We start from the raw sequence: 27,378 nt of genomic DNA, 5'->3' as shown, positions 1-27,378 counted from the left end.
TCTCAGACTCCCCCCATGACCCCTCAGACCCCCCCCAAAACCTCTCAGACCCCCCCCAAAACCTCTCAGACCCCTCCCAAGACCCCTCAGACCCCCCCCATGACCCCTCAGACCCCCCCATGACCCCTCAGACCCCCCCCGACCCCTCAGACCCCCCCCAGGACCCCTCAGACCCCCCCCATGACCCCTCAGACCCCCCCCAGGACCCCTCAGACCCCCCCCAAACCCCTCAGACCCCCCCATGACCCCTCAGACCCCCCCCCAAACCTCTCAGACCCCCCCATGACCCCTCAGACCCCCCCCATGACCCCTCAGACCCCCCCCAGGACCCCTCAGACCCCCCCCAGGACCCCTCAGACCCCCCCCATGACCCCTCAGACCCCCCCATGACCCCTCAGACCCCCCCCATGACCTCTCAGACCCCCCCCAAAACCTCTCAGACCCCCCCCATGACCCCTCAGACCCCCCCCATGACCCCTCAGACCCCCCTCATGACCCCTCAGACCCCCCCCCATGACCCCTCAGACCCCCCCCATGACCCCTGAGACTCCCCCCATGACCCCTCAGACCCCCCCCATGACCCCTCAGACCCCCCCAAAACCTCTCAGACCCCCCCCATGACCCCTCAGACCCCCCCATGACCCCTCAGACCCCCCCCATGACCCCTCAGACTTCCTGCAAAACTCCTCCAACCTGCCCATGACCCCTCAGACCCCCCTCATGACCCCTCAGACTCCCCCCATGACCCCTCAGACCCCCCCATGACCCCTCAGACCCCCCCCAAAACCTCTCAGACTCCCCCCATGACTCCCCAGACTCCCCCCATGACCCCTCAGACCCCCCCATGACCCCTCAGACCCCCCCCATGACCCCTCAGACTCCCCCATGACCCCTCAGACCCCCCCCATGACCCCTCAGACCCCCCCATGACCCCTCAGACCCCCCCCAAAACCCCTCAGACTCCCCCCACGACCCCTCAAACCCTCCCCAAAACCTCTCAGACCCCCCCCAAAACCTCTCAGACCCCCCCCATGACCCCTCAGACCCCCCCCATGACCCCTCAGGCCCCCCCCATGACCCCTCAGACCCCCCCCAAACCCCTCAGACTCCCCCCAAAACCTCTCAGACCCCCCCCATGACCCCTCAGACCCTCCCCAAAACCTCTCAGACCCCCCCCATGACCCCTCAGACCCCCCCATGACCCCTCAGACCCTCCCCAAAACCTCTCAGACCCCCCCCATGACCCCTCAGACCCCCCCCATGACCCCTCAGACTCCCCCCATGACCCCTCAGACCCCCCCCAAAACCTCTCAGACCCCCCCCATGACCCCTCAGACCCCCCCCATGACCCCTCAGACCCCCCCCCTGACCCCTCAGACCCCCCCCAAAACCTCTCAGACCCCCCCCAGGACCCCTCAGCCCCCCCCATGACCTCTCAGACTCCCCCCATGACTCCTCAGACTCCCCCCATGACCCCTCAGGCCCCCCCCATGACCCCTCAGACCCCCCCCATGACCCCTCAGACCCCCCCAGGACCCCTCAGACCCCCCCAAAACCCATCAGACCCCCCATGACCCCTCAGACCCCCCCATGACCCCTCAGACCCCCCCCATGACCCCTCAGACCCCCCCCATGACCCCTCAGACTCCCCCCAAAACCCCTCAGGCCCCCCCAGCCCCATACCGGGGGTCTCGTCCTTGCCCTTCCCCTCGGGGTCCTCGGTGCCCCCCTCGTCGCGGCCCTTCCCGGCCCGGGGGGGTCTCAGCAGCGTCAGCATCACGGGGCGCCGGTTCCCGGTCTCCTCGTTCACCTGGGGACACCGGGGGGGACAGGGGTGACACTGGGGCTCCTCCCCATGGGGTGACACCGGCGGTGTCCCCGTGCCCTGGGTGACCCCGGGCTGTGTCCCCATGCCCTGAGTGACCCCAGGCTGTGTCCCCATGTCCTGGGTGACCCCAGGCTGTGTCCCCATGTCCTGGGTGACCCCAGGCCGTGTCCTCATGCCCTGGGTGACCCCGGGCTGTGTCCCCATGCCCTGGGTGACCCTGGGGCTCCTCCCCATGGGGTGACCCCAGGCCGTGTCCCCATGCCCTGGGTGACCCCAGGCTGTGTCCCCATGCCCTGGGTGACCCCAGGCCGTGTCCCCATGCCCTGGGTGACCCTGGGGCTCCTCCCCATGGGGTGACACCAGCGGTGTCCCCATGCCCTGAATGACCCCAGGCTGTGTCCCCATGCCCTGGGTGACCCCAGGCTGTGTCCCCATGCCCTGAGTGACCCCAGGCTGTGTCCCCATGCCCTGGGTGACCCCAGGCTGTGTCCCCATGCCCTGGGTGACCCCAGGCTGTGTCCCCATGCCCTGAGTGACCCCAGGCTGTGTCCCCATGCCCTGGGTGACCCCAGGCTGTGTCCCCACGCCCCAGGGCCGTGTCCCCACACCCCAGGGCTGTGTCCCCATGACTCTGGGCCATGTCCCCACACCCCAGGGCCGTGTCCCCACATCCCAGGGCTGTGTCCCCATGACCCTGGGCCATGTCCCCACGCCCCAGGGCCGTGTCCCTATGCCCCAGGCTGTGTCCCCATGACTCTGTACCATGTCCCCATGCCCCAGGGCCATGTCCCCACGCCCCAGGGCTGTGTCCCCACACCACTGGGCCATGTCCCCATGACTCTGGGTCATGTCCCCATGACTCTAGGCCATGTCCCCATGACCCTGGGCCATGTCCCCACACCCCAGGCTGTGTCCCCACACCCCAGGCTGTGTCCCCATGACTCTGGGCTGTGTCCCCATGACTCTGAGCCATGTCCCCATGCCCCGGGGCTGTGTCCCCACGCCCCAGGGCCATGTCCCCACGCCCCAGGGCCGTGTCCCCACGCCCCAGGGCTGTGTCCCCATGACCCAGGGCTGTGTCCCCATGACTCTGTACCATGTCCCCACGCCCCCCAGCCCCTGCCCTGCCCCTCACCTGCACCATGGTGGTGAACTGCACGGTGTAGCACTGTGTCCCCACGCCCCAGGCTGTGTCCCCATGACCCCAGGCTGTGTCCCCATGACCCTGGGCTGTGTCCCCATGACTCTGTACCATGTCCCCATGACTCTGGGTCATGTCCCCATGACCCTGTACCATGTCCCCACACCCCAGGCTGTGTCCCCACGCCCCCCAGCCCCTGCCCTGCCCCTCACCTGCACCATGGTGGTGAACTGCACGGTGTAGTGCCATGTCCCCACACCCCAGGGCCGTGTCCCCATGCCCCAGGCTGTGTCCCCATGACTCTCTACCATGTCCCCACGCCCCAGGGCCGTGTCCCCACGCCCCAGGCTGTGTCCCCACGCCCCCCAGCCCCTGCCCTGCCCTCACCTGCACCATGGTGGTGAACTGCACGGTGTAGCGCTGTGTCCCCACGCCCCATGGCTGTGTCCCCACGCCCCAGGGCCATGTCCCCATGACCCTCGGCCGTGTCCCCATGACTCTGGGTCATGTCCCCATGACTCTGAGCCATGTCCCCACGCCCCAGGGCTGTGTCCCCATGACTCTGGGCCCTGTCCCCACGCCCCATGGCTGTGTCCCCACGCCCCAGGCTGTGTCCCCATGACTCTGAGCCATGTTTCCATGACCCTGGGCTGTGTCCCCACGACTCTGTACCATGTCCCCACGCCCTAGGGCCATGTCCCCACGCCCCAGGGCTGTGTCCCCACGACTCTGTACCATGTCCCCACGCCCCCCAGCCCCTGCCCTGCCCTCACCTGCACCATGGTGGTGAACTGCACGGTGTAGCGCCGCCGGCCGGCGGTGAAGCGCACGCTGGGCTCTCCGGCGCGCCACGCCGCGTCGATGGTGCTGTTGTTGCTGGCGCTGTAGCTGCACCAGCGGCCCGAGCGGTCGTCGAACCAGCGCCAGTTGTTCCCCGTGGCCTGCAGGTACTGGGGGGGCACGTGGGGAGGGGGGGTCAGCAGTTTGGAGCTCCTCGTGTGCCCCCCAAACCCTGCTCAGGGTGGCACTGGGTGTGGTGGGGTGGTGAGGTCACCGTCCCCATCGCAGGGACGCTGTGTTCCCCAGGACCCCCTGTGTCATCCCTTGTGTCACCAAGGGTTCTGTGTGTCACCCCGTGTCCCCCAGGGCTCTGTGTCACCCCCTGTGTCACCCCCTGTGTCACCCCTTGTGTCACCAAGGGTTCTGTGTGTCACCCCCTGTGTCACCCCTTGTGTCACCAAGGGTTCTGTGTGTCACCCCCTGTGTCCCCCAGGACTCTGTGTCACCCCCTGTGTCACCCATTGTGTCACCAAGGGCTCTGTGTGTCACCCCCTGTGTCACCCTCTGTGTCACCCCTTGTATCACCAAGGGTTCTGTGTGTCACCCCGTGTCCCCCAGGACTCTGTGTCACCCCCTGTGTCACCCCCTGTGTCACCCTCTGTGTCACCCCCTGTGTCACCCCTTGTGTCACCAAGGGTTCTGTGCGTCACCCCCTGTGTCCCCCAGGGCTCTGTGTCACCCCCTGTGTCACCCCCTGTGTCACCCCTTGTGTCACCAAGGGTTCTGTGTGTCACCCCGTGTCCCCCAGGACTCTGTGTCACCCCCTGTGTCCCCCAGGGCTCTGTGTCACCCCCTGTGTCCCCCAGGACCCCCAGGCCCCACCCCAGCGCCCTGTGTGTCACCCCTTTGTCACCCCGGGCTCTGTGTGTCACCCCCTGTGTCCCCCACGGTGCCACCCTGGCTGCTCCACCCCCATCCCAGCCCCACTGTGTATCCCCAGAAGCCCCCCACGTCCCATCCCAGCCCCCCCAAACCCCCCAGGACCCCCAAACTGCCCCCAGCCCCCCACCTTGTTCATCTGCGCGCGGCGCTTGGAGGACACGGCCGTCTTCTCGTAGAAATCAATCAGCAGCAGCACAGGGGTGATCCACCTTTTTTTTTGGGGGTGCAAAAGAGTTGTGAGAACACCCTGGGGGGGTTTTGGGGTGGCTCTGGGGGGTCTGTGAGGGGTCACTCCTTACTTGGGGGTCTGCACCTCCTTGTGCTCCTTGGCAGCCTGCAGGCAGGGCTGCACCACCTCCAGCAGCTTGATCAGCACGTCCAGCACGCAGCTGGACTCCACCACGCGGGCACAGGGCAGCTTCAGCTCCTGGGGGGGTCGGGGGCACCCCAAAAACATCAGCACCCCAAAATATCCACCAAAACACCCCCAAAATACTGAGCAAAATATCCAGAAACAGCCCCGAAATATCCACAGAAACAGCCCCGAACCATCACGCAGCTGGACCCCACCATGGGGTGCTTCAGCTCCTGGGGCACCCCAAAAACACCGGTATCCCCCAAAAACATCCCAAACACCCCCAAAATACCCTCAAAACTCCCCAAAACCACCCCAAACCTCAAGATTTTTGGAAAATGAGCCACCTCCAGAGAACAGCCAGCATGTTTTGTAAGGCCCAGGGACCCTGGGATGCTCCCCCCAAGTTTTGGGGTGCCTCCCCCAGGTTTTGGGCTGTCCCTTCCAGGTTTTGGGGTCACTCCCCAGGTTCTGGGGTTCTCACAGGTTTTGGGATCCCACCTAAAGCTTTAGCTCATTCCCTCCCCCCCCATTTTTTGGGGTCCCTCCCCACGTTTTGGGTTACCCCCCTCAGGTTTTGGGGTCACTCCCCAGGTTTTGGGTTACCCCCCTCAGGTTTTGGGGTCACTCCCCAGGTTTTGGGTTACCCCCCTCAGGTTTTGGGGTCACTCCCCAGGTTTTGGGGTCACTCCCCAGGTTTTGGGTTACCCCCCTCAGGTTTTGGGGTCACTCTCCAGGTTTTGGGTTACCCCCCTCAGGTTTTGGGTTCACTCCCCAGGTTTTGGGTTACCCCCCCCCATTTTTTGGGGTCACTCCCCAGGTTTTGGGTTACACCCCTCAGGTTTTGGGGTCACTCCCCAGGTTTTGGGTTACCCCACTCAGGTTTTGGGGTCACTCCCCAGGTTTTGGGTTATCCCCCTCAGGTTTTGGGGTCACTCCCCAGGTTTTGGGTTACCCCCCTCAGGTTTTGGGGTCACTCCCCAGGTTCTGGGGTTCTCACAGGTTTTGGGATCCCACCTAAAGCTTTAGCTCATTCCCTCCCCCCCCATTTTTTGGGGTCACTCCCCAGACTTTGGGTTACCCCCCTCAGGTTTTGGGGTCACTCCCCAGGTTTTGGGGTACCCCCCTCAGGTTTTGGGGTCCCTCCCCAGGTTTTGAGTTACCCCCCTCAGGTTTTGGGGTCACTCCCCAGGTTTTGGGGTCACTCCCCAGGTTTTGGGTTATCCCCCTCAGGTTTTGGGGTCACTCCCCAGGTTTTGGGGTCACTCCCCAGGTTTTGGGTTATCCCCCTCAGGTTTTGGGGTCACTCCCCAGGTTTTGGGGTACCCCCCTCAGGTTTTGGGGTCACTCCCCAGGTTCTGGGCTTCTCACAGGTTTTGGGATCCCACCTAAAGCTTTAGCTCATTCCCTCCCCCGCCATTTTTTGGGGTCACTCCCCAGGTTTTGGGTTACCCCCCTCAGGTTTTGGGTTACCCCCCTCAGGTTTTGGGGTCACTCCCCAGGTTTTGGGTTACCCCCCTCAGGTTTTTGGTTCACTCCCCAGGTTTTGGGTTACCCTCCTCAGGTTTTGGGGTCACTCCCCAGGTTTTGGGGTCACTCCCCAGGTTTTGGGTTACCCCCCTCAGGTTTTGGGGTCACTCCCCAGGTTTTGGGTTACCCCCCTCAGGTTTTGGGTTATCCCCCTCAGGTTTGGGGGTCACTCCCCAGGTTTTGGGTTACCCCCCTCAGGTTTTGGGGTCACTCCCCAGGTTCTGGGGTTCTCACAGGTTTTGGGATCCCACCTAAAGCTCATTCCCTCCCCCCCCATTTTTTGGGTTCACTCCCCAGGTTTTGGGTTACCCCCCTCAGGTTTTGGGGTCACTCCCCAGGTTTTGGGTTACCCCCCTCAGGTTTTGGGGTCACTCCCCAGGTTCTGGGGTTCTCACAGGTTTTGGGATCCCACCTAAAGCTTTAGCTCATTCCCTCCCCCCCCATTTTTTGGGGTCACTCCCCAGGTTTTGGGTTACCCCCCTCAGGTTTTGGGTTCACTCCCCAGGTTTTGGGTTCACTCCCCAGGTTTTGGGTTACCCCCCTCAGGTTTTGGGGTCACTCCCCAGGTTCTGGGTTACCCCCCTCAGTTTTTGGGTTACCCCCCTCAGGTTTTGGGTTACCCCCCTCAGGTTTTGGGTTAACCCCCTCAGGTTTTGGGTTCACTCCCCAGGTTTTGGGTTACCCCCCTCAGGTTTTTGGTTCACTCCCCAGGTTTTGGGTTACCCCCCTCAGGTTTTGGGTTACCCCCCTCAGGTTTTGGGGTCACTCCCCAGGTTTTGGGTTACCCCCCTCAGGTTTTGGGGTCCCTCCCCAGGTTTTGGGGTACCTCGAAGAGCAGGGTGAGCAGCAGGATGCGCGTGGCCAGGTTGGAGGCCTGGGGCAGGGTGGCCATTTGGCTGATCCACTCCGACACCGTCTTGGTGTCGCTGGTGGTCAGTGGCACGGCCGCCTTGATCAGGACATCGGCCGCCTCCCACACCTGGGGGTCAGAGGTCAGCGGGGTCAGTGGGGCTCAGAGGGATTTAGGGGGTCACTGGGGCTCAGGGGTCAGTGGGGCTCAGTGGGATTTAGGGGGTCAGTGAGGGTCAGCGGGGTCAGAGGTCAGTGGGGCACCTGGCACACCTGGGGGTTCAGGGGGTCTCAGGGCTGGTTCAGGGTGGGTTTAGGGCACGTTTAGGGGTCTCAGGGAGGGTTTGGGGGTCTCAGGGTGGGTTTGGGGGTCTCAGGGAGGGTTTGGGGGTCTCAGGGAGGGTTTGGGGCAGGTTTAGGCTGGGTTTAGGCTGGATTTATGGCTCTATACCTGCTGCACCCCTTTTTCTGAACAAGCTGTCCCGGCAGGCCGGGCTGTTGCAGTGCACGGCCATCATTGGGGTCAGGGGTCTCAAGGTGGGTTTGGGGGTCTCAGGGTGGGTTTGGGGGTCTCGAGGTGGGTTTGGGGGTCTCAGGGTGGGTTTGGGACAGGTTTAGGCTGGGTTTAGGCTGACTTTATGGCTCCATACCTGCTACACTCTGTTTGAGCATCGAGCCCTGGCAGGCTGGGCTGTTGTGGTGCACGGCCATCATTGGGGTCAAGGGTCTCGAGGTGGGTTTGGGGGTCTCAGGGTGGGTTTGGGGGGTCTCAGGGTGGGTTTGGGGCAGGTTTAGGCTGGGTTTAGGCTGGGTTTAGGCTGGGTTTATGGCTCCATACCTGCTGCACCCTGTTTAAGCACTGAGCCCTGACTGGCTGGGCCGTTGTAGTGTATGGCCATCATTGGGGTCAAGGGTCTCGAGGTGGGTTTGGGGGTCTCAGGGTGGGTTTGGGGGTCTCAGGGTGGGTTTGGGACAGGTTTAGGCTGGGTTTAGGCTGGGTTCAGGCTGGGTTTAGGCCGGGTTCAGGCTGGGTTTAGGCTGGATTTATGGCTCCATACCTGCTGCACTCCGTTTAAGCACTGAGCCCTGACAGGCTGGGCTGTTGTGGTGCACGGCCATCATTGGGGTCAGGGGTCTCGAGGTGGGTTTGGGGGTCTCAGGGTGGGTTTGGGGGTCTCAGGGTGGGTTTGGGGCAGGTTTAGGCTGGGTTTAGGCTGGGTTCAGGCTGACTTTATGGCTCCATACCTGCTACACTCTGTTTGAGCATCGAGCTCCGGCAGGCCGGGCTGTTGTGGTGCACGGCCATCATTGGGGTCAGGGGTCTCGAGGTGGGTTTGGGGGTTTTAGGGTGGGTTTGGGGGTCTCAGGGTGGGTTTGGGGCAGGTTTAGGCTGGGTTTAGGCTGGGTTTAGGCCGGGTTCAGGCCGGTTCAGGGCTCCATACCTGCTGCACCACCTGTTTGAGCACGCTGTCCCGGTAGGCCGGGCCGTTGCGGCGCACGGTCGTCATCAGCAGGTCGCAGACGCGGTACACGGTGTCGGGCAGCTCGTCCAGCAGCTGCGAGCAGCCGGGCAGCATCGAGTCCGTGAAGGCCCCGAGCTCGGCCGGTTCCAGAGGCTCGGCCCCCTCGAACTTCTCCAGGCACTTGGCCTCCTCCTCCTCCTGCCGCTCCCGCGCCCGCCGCTCCTCCTCCTCCTTGCGGCACGCGGCCTCCTGCGGGGTAAATGGGGTGAGGAGGGGGATTTGGGGGGAGAAATTGGGGTTTGGGGCAGGGAAATCAGGGAGAAATGGGGGCTTGGGGGGAGAAATTGGGGTTTGGGGGGAGAAATTGGGGTTTGGGGCAGGGAAATAGGGGAGAAAAGGGGGCTTGGGGAGAGAAATTGGGGTGTGGGGCAGGGAAATCAGGGAGAAATGGGGGCTTAGGGGAGAAATTGGGGTTTGGGGGGAGAAATTGGGGTTTGGGGCAGGGAAATGGGGGAGAAATGGGGGCTTAGGGGGAGAAATTGGGGTTTGGGGGGAGAAATTGGGGTTTGGGGCAGGGAAATGGGAGAGAAAAGGGGGCTTGGGGGGAGAAATTGGGGTTTGGGGGGAGAAACTGGGGTTTGGGACAGGGAAATCAGGGAGAAATGGGAGTTTGGGGCAGGGAAATGGGGGAGAAAAGGGGGCTTGGGGAGAGAAATTGGGGTGTGGGGCAGGGAAATCAGGGTGTGGCACAGGAAAATGGGGGAGAAATGGGGGTTTGGGGCAAGGAAATCAGGGAGAAATGGGGGTTTGGGGGGAGAAATTGGGGTTTGGGGGGAGAAATTGGGGTTTGGGGGGAGAAATTGGGGTTTGGGGCAGGAAAATCAGGGAGAAAAGGGGGTTTGGGGCAGGGAAATGGGGGAGAAAAGGGGGCTTGTGGGGAGAAACTGGGGTTGGGGGGAGAAATTGGGGCTTGGGACAGGGAAATGGGGGTTTGGGGTAGAGAAATGGGGTAGAAATGGGGGCTTGGGGGGAGAAACTGGGGTTTGGGACAGGGAAATGGGGGTGTGGGGCAGGAGAATCAGGGAGAAATTGGAGTTTGGGACAGGGAAATGGGGGACAAAAGGGGGCTTGGGGGGAGAAATTGGGGTTTGGGGGGAGAAATGGGGGTTTGGGGCAGGGAAATCAGGGAGGAATTGGGGTTTGGGGGGAGAAATTGGGGTTTGGGGCAGGGAAATGGGGGTTTGGGACAGTGAAATCAGGGAGAAAGGGGAGTTTGGGGCAGGGAAATGGGGGAGAAAAGGGGGCTTGCGGGGAGAAATTGGGGTGTGGGGCAGGGAAATCAGGGTGTGGGGCAGGAAAATGGGGGAGAAATGGGGGTTTGGGGGGAGAAACTGGGGTTTGGGACAGGGAAATCAGGGAGAAAAGGGGGCTTTGGGGAGAAACTGGGGTTTGGTGGAGAAATTGGGGTTTGGGGGGAGAAATTGGGGTTTGGGGCAGGGAAATGGGGGTTTGGGGAAGGGAAATCAGGGTGTGGGGCAGGGAAATGGGGGACAAAAGGGGGCTTGGGGGGAGAAATTGGGTTTTGGGGGGAGAAATTGGGGTTTGGGGCAGGAAAATCAGGGAGAAATGGGGGCTTGGGGGGAGAAATTTGGGTTTGGGGGGAGAAATTTGGGCTTGGGACAGGGAAATGGGGGTTTGGGAGGAGAAATTGGGGTTTGGGGGGAGAAATGGGGGTTTGGGACAGGGAAATGGGGGAGAAATGGGGGTTTGGGGGGAGAAACTGGGGTTTGGGGGGAGAAATTGGGGTTTGGGGCAGGAAAATCAGGGAGAAATGGGGGTTTGGGGCAGGGAAATAGGGGAAAAAAGGGGGCTTGGGGAGAGAAATTGGGGTGTGGGGCAGGGAAATAGGGGAAAAAAGGGGGCTTGGGGAGAGAAATTGGGGTGTGGGGCAGGGAAATCAGGGTGTGGGGCAGGAAAATAAGGGAGAAATGGGGGCTTGGGGCAGGGAAATAAGGGAGAAATGGGGGCTTGGGGGGAGAAATTGGGGTTTGGGGGGAGAAACTGGGGTTTGGGGCAGGAAAATCAGGGAGAAATGGGGGCTTGGGGGGAGAAATTGGGGTTTGGGGCAGGGAAATCAGGGAGAAATGGGAGTTTGGGGCAGGGAAATGGGGGAGAAAAGGGGGCTTGGGGGGAGAAATTGGGGTTTGGGGCAGGGAAATCAGGGAGAAAAGGGGACTTTGGGGAGAAACTGGGGTTTGGGGGGAGAAATTGGGGTTTGGGAGGAGAAATTGGGGTTTGGGGCAGGGAAATGGGGGTTTGGGGAAGGGAAATCAGGGTGTGGGGCAGGGAAATGGGGGAGAAATGGGGGCTTGGGGGGAGAAACGGGGGTTTGGGGGGAGAAATTTGGGTTTGGGACAGGGAAATCAGGGAGAAAATGGGGCTTGGGGGTAGAAATTTGGGTTTGGGACAGGGAAATAGAGGTGTGGGGCAGGGAAATCAGGGTGTGGGGCAGGGAAATGGGGGTTTGGGGCAGGGAAATGGGGGAGAAATGGGGGTTTGGGGCAGGGAAATGGGGTTTGGGGCAGGGAAATGGGGTTTGGGGCACAGAAATGGGGGAGAATAGAGGGTTTGGGACAGGGAAATGGGGGAGAAAATGAGGGTTTGGGATAGGAAACAAGGATTTGGGATAGGAAATGGGGTTTTTGGGGGGTCCCACCTCGGGGGACTCGGCACGCTGCTCCATGGGGATGTCCTGGCCCAGGGACATGGCGATGGCTCTCATCATCTGATCCTCCTCCGACATGCTCAGGTCCTGGGGGGCAGCGTCAGGGGCTGTGGTGACCCCCAGAGCACCCCAAAATACCCCCCAGCGCACCCCAAAATCCACCAGAACCCCCAAAACCCCTGAAAATCCCTGAGGACTCCCCAAAAAACACCCCAAAACCTCCCAGGGACCCCCCAAGTGAAACACTCCAGACCCACAAAAACCCCCAACCACCCAAAATGCCCCAGAACCCACCCTGAACCACTCAGGACTCCCTAAAACATTTCAGAATCCCTCAAAAACACCCCAAAACCCCTCAAATCCCCCCACATTTCCCCTTCCCCTGCTCCAGGACACCCCAGCCTCCCCACTGACCTGTGCTGAGCCCCCCAAACCCTTCCCTGTGTCCCCCAAACTCTGCCATTTCCCCTCTCCCCACTGCAGGACCCCCCCAAACCTCCCCATTTCACCTTTCCCCTGCTCCAGCCCCCCCAATTGTGCCCCCCCAGCCCCACTGACCCGTGCTGAGCCCCCCATGAGTGGGGGTGGGTGGGTGAGCAGGTACTCCGTGGCCTGTTCCATGGTGTTGGTGTTGAGCAGCGCTTCCATGGCGTGTTCCCGTGAGAAACCCATGTCCATCAGCTGGGGGGCACACCGAGGGGTCAGGGGGGCACGAGGAGGGGTTTGGGGGGGATTTGGGGGCACGAGGAGGGGTTTGAGGGGATTTTGGGGGCACCAGGAGGGGTTTGAGGGGATTTTGGGGGCACCAGGGGGGGTTTGGGGGGATTTTGGGGGCACGAGGAGGGGTTTGAGGGGATTTTGGGGGCACCAGGAGGGGTTTGAGGGGATTTTGGGGGCACCAGGAGGGGTTTGGGGGGATTTTGGGGGCACCAGGAGGAGTTTGAGGGGATTTTGGGGGCACCAGGAGGGGTTTGAGGGGATTTTGGGGGCACCAGGAGGGGTTTGAGGGGATTTTGGGGGCACCAGGAGGGGTTTGGGGGGGATTTGGGGGCACCAGGAGGGGTTTGGGGGGATTTTGGGGGCACCAGGAGGGGTTTGAGGGGATTTTGGGGGACAGGGGGAAGAGGTTTGGGGGGATTTTGGGGGCGTGGAGAGGGGGATAATGTGGCACAAGGAGGGATTTAGGGGGGTACAGGGAGGGCTCAGAGTCAGGGATGGGTTTGGGGGACATGAGGAGGGATTTGGGGGCACAGGAAGGGGTTCGAAGATTTGGAGGGACCTCCCACCCCCATTTTTTTCATCCCACCTCTCAGTTTTTGACTTCCTACCCCCATTTTTCCCTTCCAATCAGGGTTTTTGACCTCCCACCCCCATTTTTTTGTCCCACCTCTCAATTTTTGACCTCCCACCCCCATTTTTTTCATCCCACCTCTCAATTTTTGACCTCCCACCCCCATTTTTTGTACCACCCCCCAGTTTTTGACCTCCCACCCCCATTTTTCCTTCCCTATCCCCCCACTTTTGACCTCCCACCCCCATTTTTCCTTCATCCCACCTCTCAATTTTTGACCTCCTCCACCTCCTCCCAGCCCCGTACCTGCTGCAGCTGCTGCTGGTTGACGTGGGGCTCCCTGCGGGGTCCCCCCTCGTCGCCCCCGGGCTCGTCGGGCGCGGGTCCCTCTCGCTCCCGGCCCAGGCGCTCGCGCAGCAGCGGCTCTGCCCGCAGGATGTGGCACAGGATGGCCAACATGGACTCGGCCATGCGGCCCCCGTACACCTTCAGCGGCCGCCGCTGCCACAGCTGCTTGATGCAGGCGAAGGCGGCCTGGGGACACGGCGGGGACACGGTGGGGACAGGGCAGGGGACACGGTGGGGATAAGGTGAATTTTGGCGGGGGGGAAATGGGGTCTCCCCCCCACCAAACCCAATTCCCTTCCCCAAACCCCATTCCCCCCATATCCCAAATCCCATTTCCCCCCCAAACTCCGTTTTTTGCCCCTCAACAAACCCAATTTTCCCCCCACAACTCCATTTTCCCCTCCTCAAATCCCATTTCCCCCCCCAAACCCCATTTTTCCCCCCAACTCCATTTCCCCATCCCAAATCCCATTTCCCCCCCAAACTCCGTTTTTTGCCCCTCCAACCCCATTCCCCTCCCCAAAACCCATTTTTCCCCCCACAAACCCAATTTTCTCCCCACAACTCCATTTCCCCCTCCTCAAATCCCATTTCCCCTCCCAAACCCCATTTTTCCTCCCTCCAACCCCATTCCCCCTCCTCAAACCCCATTTCTCTCCCCCACAAACCCAATTTTCCCCCCAAACCCCATTCCCCCCATCCCAAATCCCATTTCCCCCCCAAACTCAGTTTTTTGCCCCTCCAACCTCATTCCCCTCCCTGAACCCCATTTCTCCCCCCAACAAACCCAATTTTCTCCCCACAACCCCATTCCCCCCATCCCAAATCCCATTTCCCCCCCCAAACCCCATTTTCCCCCCCCAAACCCCATTTTTTCCCCCCAAACCCCATTTTTTCCCCCCCCAAACCCCATTTTTTTCCCCCAAAACCCCATTTTCCCCCCCAAAACCCCATTTTTCCCCCCCCAAACCCCATTTGTCCCCCCCAAAACCCCATTTTTCCCCCCCAAACCCCATTTTCCCCCCCCCAAACCCCATTTTTCCCCCCAAACCCCACTTTTCCCCCTGCCCACCTTCTGGGTGACCACGAGGAAGCGCAGGGCGCTGAAGGGGGGGTGTCCGTGTGGGGGGGCCTTGGCGGGCAGCGCGTGGGGGGACTCCAGCACCGTGCTGGGGTTCACCATCTTCTCCACCAGCATCAGCCACGCGTCCAGGAACTCGCCGGTGCCGTCCGGCAGGTCGGGGTGCTCCAGACCCTCCCCCACCGGCACCTTGCCCCCCATGGACAGCGCCCAGTTAAAGGTCCTGGGGGGGAAAAGGGATTTGGGGTGTTGGGAAGGACCCCGAGGTCATGGGAGGGATCAGTTAAAGGTCCTGGGGGGTGTTGGGAGAAACCCTGAGGGCGTGGGAGCGTCCCCCCACCCACGGGAAGGGAGTTGGAGGGGTCAGTGTCCAGGGGCAGGGTCAGTGTCCAGGGGCAGGGTCAGTGGCCAGGGCCAGGGTCAGTGTCCAGGGGCAGGGTCCGTGTCCAGGGGCAGGGTCAGTGTCCAGGGGCAGGGTCAGTGTCCAGGGGCAGTGTCCATGTCCAGGGGCAGGGTCAGTGTCCAGGGGCAGGGTCAGTGTCCAGGGGCAGGGTCAGTGTCCAGGGGCAGGGTCAGTGTCCAGGGGCAGGGTCAGTGTCCAGGGGCAGTGTCCGTGTCCAGGGGCAGGGTCAGTGTCCAGGGGCAGTGTCCATGTCCAGGGGCAGGGTCAGTGTCCAGGGGCAGGGTCAGTGTCCAGGGGCAGGGTCCGTGTCCAGGGGCAGTGTCCGTGTCCAGGGGCAGTGTCCATGTCCAGGGGCAGGGTCAGTGTCCAGGGGCAGGGTCAGTGTCCAGGGCAGGGTCAGTGTCCAGGGGCAGGGTCTGTGTCCAGGGGCAGGGTCAGTGTCCAGGGGCAGGGGCAGTGTCCAGGGGCAGGGTCCATGTCCAGGGGCAGGGTCAGTGTCCAGGGGCAGTGTCCATGTCCAGGGGCAGGGTCCGTGTCCCAGCATCAGTGTCCAGGGGCAGGGTCAGTGTCCAGGGGCAGTGTCCGTGTTCAGGGGCAGTGTCAGTGTCCCAGCATCAGTGTCCAGGGGCAGTGTCCGTGTCCAGGGGCAGGGTCAGTGTCCAGGGGCAGGGTCCGTGTCCAGGGGCAGGGTCCGTGTCCAGGGGCAGGGTCTGTGTCCGTGTCCAGGGGCAGGGTCAGTGTCCAGTGTCCATGGTCAGTGTCCAGTGTCCATGGTCAGTGTCCAGTGTCCATGATCAGTGTCCAGTGTCTGTGGTCAGTGTCCAGTGTCCGTGGTCAGTGTCCAGTGTCTGTGGTCAGTGTGCAATGTCCAGGCAGTGTCCGGTCAGTGTCCAGTCAGTGTCAGTGTCCAGTGTCCATGATCAGGGTGCAGTGTCTGGGCAGTGTCCATGGTCAGTGTCCAGTGTCCATGGTCAGTGTCCAGTGTCCGTGGTCAGTGTCCAGTGTCTGTGGTCAGTGTCCAGTGTCCATGATCAGTGTCCAGTGTCCATGGTCAGTGTCCAGTGTCCATGATCAGTGTCCAGTGTCCATGATCAGTGTCCAGTGTCCGTGATCAGTGTCCATGATAAGGGTGCAGTGTCTGGGCAGTGTCCATGGTCAGCATCCAGTGTCCATGGTCAGTGTCCAGTGTCTGTGGTCAGTGTCCAGTGTCCATGATCAGTGTCCAGTGTCCATGATCAGTGTCCAGTGTCTGTGGTCAGTGTCCAGTGTCCATGGTCAGTGCCCAGTGTCCATGGTCAGTGTCCAGTGTCTGTGGTCAGTGTCCAGTGTCCATGATCAGTGTCCAGTGTCCATGGTCAGTGTCCAGTGTCCGTGGTCAGTGTCCAGTGTCCATGATCAGTGTCCAGTGTCCGTGGCCAGTGCCCAGTGTCCATGATCAGGGTGCAGTGTCTGGGCAGTGTCCATGGTCAGTGTCCAGTGTCCCTGGTCAGTGTCCAGTGTCCATGGTCAGTGTCCAGTGTCCCTGGTCAGTGTCCAGTGTCCATGGTCAGTGTCCAGTGTCTGTGGTCAGTGTCTGTGGTCAGTGTGCAATGTCCGGGCAGTGTCCATGGTCAGTGTCCAGTGTCCATGGTCAGTGTCCAGTGTCCATGGTCAGTGTCCAGTGTCTGTGGTCAGTGTGCAATGTCCGGGCAGTGTCCATGGTCAGTGTCCAGTGTCCATGGTCAGTGTCCAGTGTCCATGGTCAGTGTCCAGTGTCTGTGGTCAGTGTCCAGTGTCCATGGTCAGTGTCCAGTGTCCGTGGTCAGTGTCCAGCTCACTCGAAGAGGGCGTTGTGGCCGCCGGAGCAGAGGAATTTCTGCAGCATGAGGTGATAGGGGAACTTGCGCTCGTCGAACAGCATGGGCGACGTGAACCCCACCGAGCAGATGAAGAACGTCAGCCTGGGGGCACGGGGGGGTCAGTGCTGGGCACAGCACCGGGCACTGACCACGGGCACTGACCACGGGCACAGCACCGGGCACTGACCACGGGCACTGACCACGGGCACTGCCCACGGGCACTGACCACGGGCACTGCCCACGGGCACTGACCACGGGCATAGCACCGGGCACTGCCCACGGGCACTGCCCACGGGCACTGACCACGGGCACAGCACCAGGCACTGACCACGGGCACAGCACCAGGCACTGACCACGGGCACTGACCACGGGCACTGCCCAAGCTCCGGCCCCTGGAGGTGGCAGACCCGTCCCTGCCCCTGCTCTGTCCCTGTCACCCCAGCCCCCCCTCTTTCCAAGCCCACCCCATTCCCACCCTCACCCCTCTCCCGTACCCTGTTCCATTCCCATTCCCAGCCCCACCCTTGCCCTATTCCCATCCCTGCCCATTCCTACCCTCATTCCCATCCCTGTTCCTATTTCCTCCCTCCCATTCCCATTCCTACGCACATCTCTATTCCCATTCCCTCTCCTTCCTGACTGTTCCCAATCCCATTCCCATCATTCCCATCCCATTCCTATTCCCCCCGTTCTCATCCCATCCCACCATTTCCATCCCATCCCATCCCATCATTCCCATCTCATCCCATCCCATCCCATCATTCCCATCCCATCCCAACATTCTCATCCCATCCCATCATTCCCATCCCACCATTCCCATCCCATCCCATCAATCCCATCCCATTCCCACCATTCCCATCCCACCATTCCCATCCCATCCCATCATTCCCATCCCCATCCCATCCCATCCCATCATTCCCATCCCATCCCACCATTTCCATCCCATCCCATCATTCCCATCCCATCCCATCCCATTCCATCCCATCCCATCCCATCCCATCCCATCCCATCCCATCCCATCCCATCCCATCCCATCCCATCCCATCCCATCCCATCCCATCCCATCCCATCCCATCCCATCATTCCCATCCCACCATTCCCATCCCATCCCATCCCACCATTCCCATCCCATCCCATCCCATCCCATCCCATCCCATCCCATCCCATCATTCCCATTCCCATCCCACCATTCCCATCCCATCCCACCATTCCCATCCCATCCCACCATTCCCATCCCATCCCATTCCCACCATTCCCACTCCATCCCACTCCATCCCACTCCATCCCACTCCATCCCACTCCATCCCATCCCATCCCATCCCATCCCATCCTATCCCATCCCATCCCATCCCATCCCATCCCATCCCATCCCATCCCATCCCATCCCATCCCACCACTCCCACTCCATCCCACCATTCCCATCCCATCCCATCCCACCATTCCCATCCCATCCCATCCCACCATTCCCATCATTTCCATCATTCCCATCCCATCCCATCCCATCCCATCCCATCATTACCATCCCATCCCACCATTCCCATCCCATCCCATCATTCCCATCCCACCATTCCCATCATTCCCACCATTCCCATCCCACCATTCCCATCCCTCACTGACCGGAAGCGCGGTGTGGGGGTGTAGGGGGGCGGCTGCCAGCTCAGCCCCTTGGTCAGCACCGAGGCTGTGCCCTTCCCCTTCCCATCCCACCATTCCCATCATTTCCATCATTCCCATCCCATCCCACCATTCCCATCATTTCCATCATTCCCATCCCATCCCATCCCACCATTCCCATCCCACCCCACCATTCCCATCATTTCCATCATTCCCATCCCATCCCACCATTCCCATCATTTCCATCATTCCCATCCCATCCCATCCCATCATTCCCATCCCACCATTCCCATCCCATCCCATCATTCCCATCCCATCCCATCATTCCCATCCCATCCCATCATTCCCATCCCATCCCACCATTCCCATCATTCCCATCATTCCCATCATTCCCATCATTCCCATCCCATCCCATCCCATCCCACCATTCCCATCCCATCATTCCCATCCCACCATTCCCATCCCACCATTCCCATCCCATCCCACCATTCCCATCCCACCATTCCCATCCCATCCCATCCCACCATTCCCATCCCACCATTCCCATCCCATCCCACCCCATCCCACCATTCCCATCCCATCCAATCCCTATTCCCATCCCATCCCACCATTCCCACCATTCCCATCCCATCCCAACATTCTCATCCCATCCCACCATTCCCATCCCACCATTCCCATCCCATCCCACCATTCCCACCATTCCCACCATTCCCACCATTCCCACCCCTCACTGACCGGAAGCGCGGCGTGGGGGTGTAGGGGGGCGGCTGCCAGCTCTGCCCCTTGGTCAGCACCGAAGCTGTGCCCTGACCCATCCCATCCAATCCCATCCCATCCCATCCCATCCCATCCCACCATTCCCATCCCACCATTCCCATCCCATCCCACCATTCCCATCCCATCCCATCCCATCCCACCATTCCCATCCCACCATTCCCATCCCATCCCACCATTCCCATCCCACCCCATCCCACCATTCCCATCCCATCCCATCCCACCATTCCCACCATTCCCATCATTCCCATCCCACCATTCCCATCCCACCATTCCCATCATTTCCATCATTCCCACCCCATCCCATCATTCCCATCCATCCCACCATTCCCATCCCATCCCATCCCACCATTCCCATCCCATCCCATCCCATCCCACCATTCCCATCCCATCCCATCCCATCCCATCCCACCATTCCCACCATTCCCACCATTCCCATCCCACCATTCCCACCATTCCCACCATTCCCATCCCTCACTGACCGGAAGCGCGGCGTGGGGGTGTAGGGGGGCGGCTGCCAGCTCAGCCCCTTGGTCAGCAGGCGGGTCAGCGCCGAGGCCGTGGCGCGGGCGGCCGCGGTGGGCGCGGGGGCGGCGGCGGCCGCGTGGTGGCTGCGGCGCTGCCGCACCGGGGAGCCCACGCACAGCTTGACCAGCAGCCCAAAGAGCTCGGCCAGCGCCCGGCCCAGCCGCGACGAGGCTGCGGGGACACGGGGGACACTGAGACCCCGGCTGGGGACACGGGGAACGTGGGGTGAGACCCGCGGGGGGACACAGGGGACACAGGAGAGCTCAGGGGTGAGACCCTCTGGGGGGACACGGGACACAGGAGAATTCAGGGGTGAGACCCTCGGGGTGACACAGGGGACACGGGAGAGCCCAGGGGTGAGACCCTCGGGGGGGACACAGGGACGGGGGAGGACATGGGGGAGCTCAGGGGTGAGACCCTCGAGGGGACATGGGGAACGTGGGGTGAGACCCGCGGGGTGGCACAGGGGACACGGGAGAGCTCAGGGGTGAGACCCTCGGGGGGGACACAGGGACAGGGGGGGACATGGGGGAGCTCAGGGGTGAGACCCTCGAGGGGACACAGGGGACACGGGAGAATTCAGGGGTGAGACCCTCGGGGTGACACAGGGGACATGGGAGAGCTCAGGGGTGAGACCCTCGGGGGGGACACGGGACACAGAAGATCTCAGGGGTGAGACCCTCGGGGGGGACACAGGGACAGGGGGGGACACGGGAGAGCTCAGGGGTGAGACCCTCGGGGGGGACACGGGACACAGAAGATCTCAGGGGTGAGACCCTCGAGGGGACACAGGGACAGGGGGGACACGGGAGAGCTCAGGGGTGAGACCCTTGAGGGGACACAGGGACAGGGGGGACACAGGAGAGCTCAGGGGTGAGACCCTTGGGGGGACACGGGAGAATTCGGGGGTGAGACCCTCGGGGTGACACAGGGGACACGGGAGAATTCAGGGGTGAGACCCGCGGGGTGACACAGGGGACATGGGAGAGCTCAGGGGTGAGACCCTCGGGGGGGACACGGGACACAGATCTCAGGGGTGAGACCCTCGGGGGGGACACGGGACACAGATCTCAGGGGTGAGACCCTCAGGGGGACACGGGACACAGATCTCAGGGGTGAGACCCTCGGGGAGACACTGGAGAGCTCAGGGGTGAGACCCGCGGGGGGGACACAGGGGACACGGGAGAGCTCAGGGGTGAGACCCTCGGGGGGGACACGGGAGAATTCAGGGGTGAGACCCTCGGGGGGACACAGGGACGGGGGGACACAGGAGATCTCAGGGGTGAGACCCTCGGGGGGACACAGGGACGGGGGGGACACGGGAGAATTCAGGGGTGAGACCCTCAGGGGGACACGGGACACAGGAGAATTCAGGGGTGAGACCCTCAGGGGGGACACAGGGACAGGGGGACACAGGAGATCTCAGGGGTGAGACCCTCGAGGGGACACAGGGACGGGGGGGGACATGGGGGAGCTCAGGGGTGAGACCCTTGAGGGGGACACGGGACACAGGAGAATTCAGGGGTGAGACCCTCGAGGGGACACAGGGACGGGGGGACACGGGAGAATTCAGGGGTGAGACCCTTGAAGGGGACACGGGACACAGGAGAGCTCAGGGGTGAGACCCTCGAGGGGACACAGGGACAGGGGGGACATGGGAGATCTCAGGGGTGAGACCCTCGAGGGGACACAGGGACGGAGGGGGACATGGGGGAGCTCAGGGGTGAGACCCTCGGGGGGGACACAGGGGACACGGGAGAGCTCAGGGGTGAGACCCTCGAGGGAACACAGGGACAGGGGGGACACAGGAGAATTCAGGGGTGAGACCCTCGGGGGGACACGGGACACAGGAGAATTCAGGGGTGAGACCCTCGGGGGGACACGGGACACAGGAGAATTCAGGGGTGAGACCCTCGGGGGGACACAGGGACGGGAGGGACACGGAGAGCTCAGGGGTGAGACCCTCGAGGGGACACAGGGACAGGGGAGACACAGGAGAGCTCAGGGGTGAGACCCTCGGGGGGACACAGGAGAATTCAGGGGTGAGACCCTCGGGGGGACACAGGGACACGGGAGAGCTCAGGGGTGAGACCCTTGAGGGGGACACAGGACACAGGAGAATTCAGGGGTGAGACCCTCGAGGGGTCACAGGGACAGGGGGGACATGGGGGAGCTCAGGGGTGAGACCCTTGAGGGGACACAGGGACAGGGGGGACACAGGGACAGGGGGGACACGGGAGATCTCAGGGGTGAGACCCTCGGGGTGACACAGGGGACACGGGAGAGCTCAGGGATGAGACCCTCGAGGGGACACAGGGACAGGGGGGACACAGGAGATCTCAGGGGTGAGACCCTCGGGGTGACACAGGGGACACAGGAGAGCTCAGGGGTGAGACCCTTGAGGGGACACAGGGACAGGGGGGACACAGAAGATCTCAGGGGTGAGACCCTCAAGGGGACACAGGACACAGATCTCAGGGGTGAGACCCTTGAGGGGGACACGGGACACAGGAGAATTCAGGGGTGAGACCCTCGAGGGGACACAGGGACAGGGGGGGGACATGGGGAAGCTCAGGGGTGAGACCCTCGGGGGGACACAGGGACGGGGGGACACAGGAGAATTCAGGGGTGAGACCCTCGGGGGGGACACAGGGGACACGGGAGATCTCAGGGGTGAGACCCTCGGTGGGACACAGGACACAGATCTCAGGGGTGAGACCCTCGAGGGGACACAGAAGATCTCAGGGGTGAGACCCTCAGGGGGGACACAGGGCTGAGACCTGAGGGGATGACACAGGTGAGACCCCACGGATCCCCCGAGCTGTTGTAGAGGCCCCCCCTAACACAGTTTTAGGGTCTCCCAGGCTATTCCTGGAGCCCCCTGACCCATTCCTGCAGCCCCCTGACCCATTCCTGGAGTCCCCCACCCTGGTTTTGAGCCCCCCAGCCCAGTTTCGGGCCCCCCCTCACCGGAGAGCAGGGGTTTGATCTGTTTGATGCGGGCGGCCATGGCTGGGGTGATCTTGGCCTTGGCTTTGGGGTCGCTGGCGCTGGGCTCGTCCGTCTCCATGGGGGCCAGGGGCTCCCCCTCCAGCCCCATCCCCTCCAGCAGCCCCTGGGCTGGGGGGGGGTCACTGCCCACGCCCCCCGTGGGGCCCGGGCCCTCCGCCTCGCCCTCTGTGGGGGACAGACATGAGAGATCCACAGAGACCCCCAAAATCACCTTTCCTACAGAGACCCCCAAAAGTCACCTTTCCTACAGAGACCCCCCCAAATCTGAACTTTCCTACAGAGACCCCCCCCAAATCTGACCTTTCCTACAGAGACCCCCCCAAACCTGACCTGCCCCACAGAGACCCCCCCCAAACCTGACCTGCCCCACAGAGACCCCCCCAAACCTGACCTTTCCTACAGAGACCCCCCCCCCAAACCTGACCTGCCCCACAGAGACCCCCTACCACACAAAGACCTCCCCCAAAAACCTTTCCAAGACTCCCCCAAATCCAGCCAGTCCCAGAGACCCTCCCCAATTCCCCCCAAACTCCCATTAATCCCCAAAAATCCATATAAAGCTCCTCCAACCCCCAATAAAGCCTCCCAAAAGCCCCAAAAATCCTCCCAAACCCTCCCCAAAATCCCCATGAAATCCCCATAAATACCCCAAAATCCACATAAAGCCCCCCCAACCCCTATAAATCCCCCCAAAACACATCCCCCAGCCCCACCTGCCCTGCGGCCGCCCTGAGGGGGGCTGGGGGCTGTTTTCTCCTCCTTGGGCACGAGTTTCTGCATGTCAGCCTGGCCAAACTCACAGCCTGGGGGGAGGCTGGGGGGACACGGGGGGTGTCACAGGGCTGGGGGCACCGCAGAGCCCCCCCAGTGCTCCCCAGTTCTCCCCAGTAACCTCTTAGGGGGGTACAGGCACTGGGAGCAGCACAGCTGGCTCAGCCTGGTGTCCCCACCAGTGCCTCCAGTGCCCTCCCAGTGCCCCCCAAACCCTCACCAGTCCCTCCCAGTGCCCCCAGTGCCCTCCCAGTGCCTCTTAAACCCTCACCAGTGCCCTCCCAGTGCCTCCAGTGCCCTCCCAGTGCCCCCCAAACCCTCACCAGTGCCCTCCCAGTGCTCCCAGTGCCCCCCAAACCCTCACCAGTCCCTCCCAGTGCCCCCAGTACCTGTTGGGGGTGCAGAGGGACAGCAGCACGGTGCTCTCCCACACCAGGGAGCAGTAGAGCTGGCTCAGCTTGCCCAGCACGCTCAGCCCCAGCTGGGACCCCCACTGGTTCACCGAGATGGCCCTGATCTCGCTCTGGGGGGGAACAGCAGGACCCCCAAAACCCCTGAGACCCCAAACCCCTCCCAAACTCCTTTCAACCCCCCCCAAACCCCATTCAACACCCCAAACCCCTTCTCAACCCCTTTTAAAACCTCCCAAACCCCACTCAATCCCCCCCAAATCCCATTCAACACCCCAAACCCCTTCTCAACCCCTTTTAAAACCTCCCAAACCCCACTCAAACCTCCCCAAACCAAACTCAATCCCCCCCAAACCCCATTCAACCCCCCAAACCCCTTCTCAACCCCTTTTAAAACCCCCCAAATACCACTCAATCCCCCCAAACCACACTCAACTCTCCCCAAACCCCACCCCAACTCCCCCAAGCCTCTCCCCCATTACCTTTCCCACACCCAAACCCCTATTCAAGTCCCCAAACCCCTTTTAAAATCCCCCAAACCCCACTCAATGCCCCCCAAACCCCATTCAACCCCTCCCAAACCCCTTCCAAACCCCACTCAAACCTCCCCAAACCCCACCCCAACCCCCCCAAGTCTCTCCCTCATTACCTGTCCCACCCCAAAACCCCATTCAACCCCCCAAACCCCACTCAATGCCCCCCAAACCCCATTCAACCCCTCCCAAACTCCTTCCAAACCCCACCCCAACCCCCCAAACCCCTTTTAAAACCCCCTCAAACCCCCAAAACCCCACCCCAACCCCCCCAAACCCCTTTTAAAAACCCCTCAAACCCCACTCAAACCTCCCCAAACCTCACCCCAACCCCCCCAAGTCTCTCCCCCATTACCTGTCCCACCCCAAAACCCCATTCAAACCCCCCCAAACCCCATTCAACACCCACCCAAATCCCTTCCAAACCCCTCAAACCCCTTCCAAACCCCACTCAAACCTCCCCAAACCCCACTCAACCCCCCAAGTCTCTCCCCCATTACCTGTCCCACCCCAAAACCCCATTCAAACCCCCCAAACCCTATTCAACCCCCACCAAACCCCTTCCAAACCCCTCAAACCCCTTCCAAACCCCACTCAACCCCCCCAAGTCTCTCCCCCATTACCTGTCCCACTCCCAAACCCCACTCAAAACCCCCAAACCCTTTTTAAAACCCCCCCAAACCCCTTCCAAACCCCACTCAAACCTCCCCAAACCTCACCCCAACCCCCCCAAGTCTCTCCCCCATTACCTGTCCCACCCCAAAACCCCACAAAACCCCCCAAAACCCCACTCAAACCCCCCAAACCCCATTCAACCCTTCACCAAACCCCTTCCAAACCCCACTCAAACCTCCCCAAACCCCACCCCAACCCCCCAAGTCTCTCCCCCATTACCTATCCCACTCCCAAACCCCACTCAAACCCCCCAAACTCCATTCAACCCCCCACCAAACCCCTTCCAAACCCCATTCAAACCCCTCAAACCTCCCCAAACCCCACTCAACCCCCCCAAGTCTCTCCCCCATTACCTGTCCCACTCCCAAACCCCACTCAAAACCCCCAAACCCTTTTTAAAACCCCCCAAACCCTTTCCAAACCCCACTCAAACCCCCCAAACCCCATTCAACCCTTCACCAAACCCCCACCAAACCCCACTCAAACCCCTCAAACCCCTTCCAAACCCCACTCAAACACCCCAAACCCCATTCAAACCCCTTCCAAACCCCACTCAAACCTCCCCAAACCCCACCCAACCCCCCAAGTCTCTCCCCCATTACCTGTCCCACCCCAAAACCCCACTCAAACACCCCAAACCCCATTCAACACCCACCCAAACCCCTTCCAAACCCCACTCAAACCTCCCCAAACCCCATTCAACCCCCCACCAAACCCCTTCCAAACCTCCCCAAACCCCATTCAAACCCCTCAAACCCCTTCCAAACCCCACTCAAACCTCCCCAAACCCCACTCAACCCCCCAAGTCTCTCCCCCGTTACCTGTCCCACCCTGCAGGTGTGCACGAACATCATGATGAAGGCGTGGGCGGCGGTCAGGGCGTGCAGCAGGGGGGTGGCCTGGGCCGAGAGGGTGGCATCGGGCACGGCCCCGGCCCCGGCCAGCTCCCGCAGCAGCACCGAGCCCCCCGGGGCCTCGATGGGCCGGTGCAGCGGCTCCAGCGCCGACAGCACGGCCTCCAGCTGCACCAGCCCCTCCTGCAGCACCTTGGGCTCGTGGGAGAGAGTCTGGGGGGACAGAGAGGGGACATCGGGGTCACTGAGGGGGTCACTGAACCCTCCTGAGGGTCACTGAGCCCTCCTGCAGCACCCTGGGCTCATGGGGGAGAGTCTGGGGGGGCAGAGAGGGGACATCGGGGTCACTGAACCCTCCTGCAGCACCCTGGACTCGTGGAGGGGACAGAGAGGGGACATCGGGGTCACTGAACCCTCCTGAGGGTCACTGAACCCTCCTGCAGCACCCTGGGCTTGTGGGAGAGAGTCTGGGGGGGATAAAGAGGGGACATTGGGGTCACTGAACCCTCCTGCAGCACCCTGGGCTCGTGGGAGAGAGTCTGGGGGGATAAAGAGGGGACATCGGGGTCACTGAGGGGGTCACTGAACCCTCCTGCAGCACCCTGGGCTTGTGGGAGAGAGTCTGGGGGGACAGAGAGGGGACATCGGGGTCACTGAGGGGGTCACTGAACCCTCCTGAGGGTCACTGAACCCTCCTGCAGCACCCTGGGCTCATGGGAGAGGGTCTGGGGGGGATAAAGAGGGGACATCGGGGTCACTGAGGGGGTCACTGAACCCTCCTGCAGCACCCTGGGCTCGTGGGAGAGAGTCTGGGGGGACAGAGAGGGGACATCGGGGTCACTGAGGGGGTCACTGAACCCTCCTGAGGGTCACTGAACCCTCCTGCAGCACCTTTGGCTCGTGGGGGAGAGTCTGGGGGGACAGAAAGGGGACATCGGGGTCACTGAACCCTCCTGGGGGTCACTGAACCCTCCTGCAGCACCCTGGGCTCGTGGGGGAGAGTCTGGGGGGACAGAGAGGGGACACTGGGGTCACTGAGGGGGTCACTGAACCCTCCTGCAGCACCCTGGGCTCGTGGGAGAGAGTCTGGGGGGACAGAGAGGGGACATGGGGGTCACTGAACCCTCCTGAGGGTCACTGAACCCTCCTGCAGCACCTTGGGCTTGTGGGGGAGAGTCTGGGGGGGATAAAGAGGGGACATCGGGGTGACTGAACCCTCCTGGGGGTCACTGAACCCTCCTGCAGCACCTTGGGCTCGTGGGGGAGAGTCTGGGGGGACAGAGAGGGGACATTGGGGTCACTGAGGGGGTCACTGAACCCTCCTGCAGCACCCTGGGCTCGTGGAGGGGACAGAGAGGGGACATCGGGGTCACTGAGGGGGTCACTGAACCCTCCTGGGGGTCACTGAACCCTCCTGCAGCACCCTGGGCTCGTGGGAGAGAGTCTGGGGGGACAGAGAGGGGACATCAGGGTCACTGAGGGGGTCACTGAACCCTCCTGGGGGTCACTGAACCCTCCTGCAGCACCCTGGGCTCGTGGGAGAGAGTCTGGGGGGGATAAAGAGGGGACATCGGGGTCACTGAACCCTCCTGAGGGTCACTGAACCCTCCTGCAGCACCCTGGGCTCGTGGAG

The 27,378-nt window shown here is 62.0% G+C and overlaps 1 protein-coding gene across 1 annotated transcript in view; it reads right to left on the bottom strand.

Annotated features, from left to right (window-relative positions):
• HUWE1 (HECT, UBA and WWE domain containing E3 ubiquitin protein ligase 1) overlaps positions 1–27,378 on the bottom strand; it is a 119,610-nt gene that overhangs the window by 73,199 nt on the left and 19,033 nt on the right. The window contains exons 26-41 of the mRNA XM_072920178.1: positions 25,713–25,958; positions 23,663–23,796; positions 23,216–23,316; positions 22,461–22,667; positions 19,445–19,661; positions 16,554–16,676; positions 14,325–14,556; positions 13,211–13,438; positions 12,172–12,294; positions 11,605–11,700; positions 8,868–9,137; positions 7,403–7,555; positions 4,991–5,118; positions 4,819–4,900; positions 3,743–3,919; positions 1,684–1,810 (exon numbers count right to left, since the gene is read on the bottom strand). Of these exons, the coding sequence (XP_072776279.1) occupies positions 1,684–1,810; positions 3,743–3,919; positions 4,819–4,900; positions 4,991–5,118; positions 7,403–7,555; positions 8,868–9,137; positions 11,605–11,700; positions 12,172–12,294; positions 13,211–13,438; positions 14,325–14,556; positions 16,554–16,676; positions 19,445–19,661; positions 22,461–22,667; positions 23,216–23,316; positions 23,663–23,796; positions 25,713–25,958 (2,644 nt within the window). The remainder of the gene's footprint in view (positions 1–1,683; positions 1,811–3,742; positions 3,920–4,818; positions 4,901–4,990; positions 5,119–7,402; positions 7,556–8,867; positions 9,138–11,604; positions 11,701–12,171; positions 12,295–13,210; positions 13,439–14,324; positions 14,557–16,553; positions 16,677–19,444; positions 19,662–22,460; positions 22,668–23,215; positions 23,317–23,662; positions 23,797–25,712; positions 25,959–27,378) is intronic.

The sequence above is a fragment of the Taeniopygia guttata genome, chromosome 31 (genome assembly GCF_048771995.1).
Source record: "Taeniopygia guttata chromosome 31, bTaeGut7.mat, whole genome shotgun sequence".
Lineage (NCBI taxonomy): Eukaryota > Metazoa > Chordata > Aves > Passeriformes > Estrildidae > Taeniopygia > Taeniopygia guttata.
The sequence above is the reverse complement of the archived record's forward strand: the minus strand, read 5'-3'. Positions and strand labels throughout refer to the sequence as shown.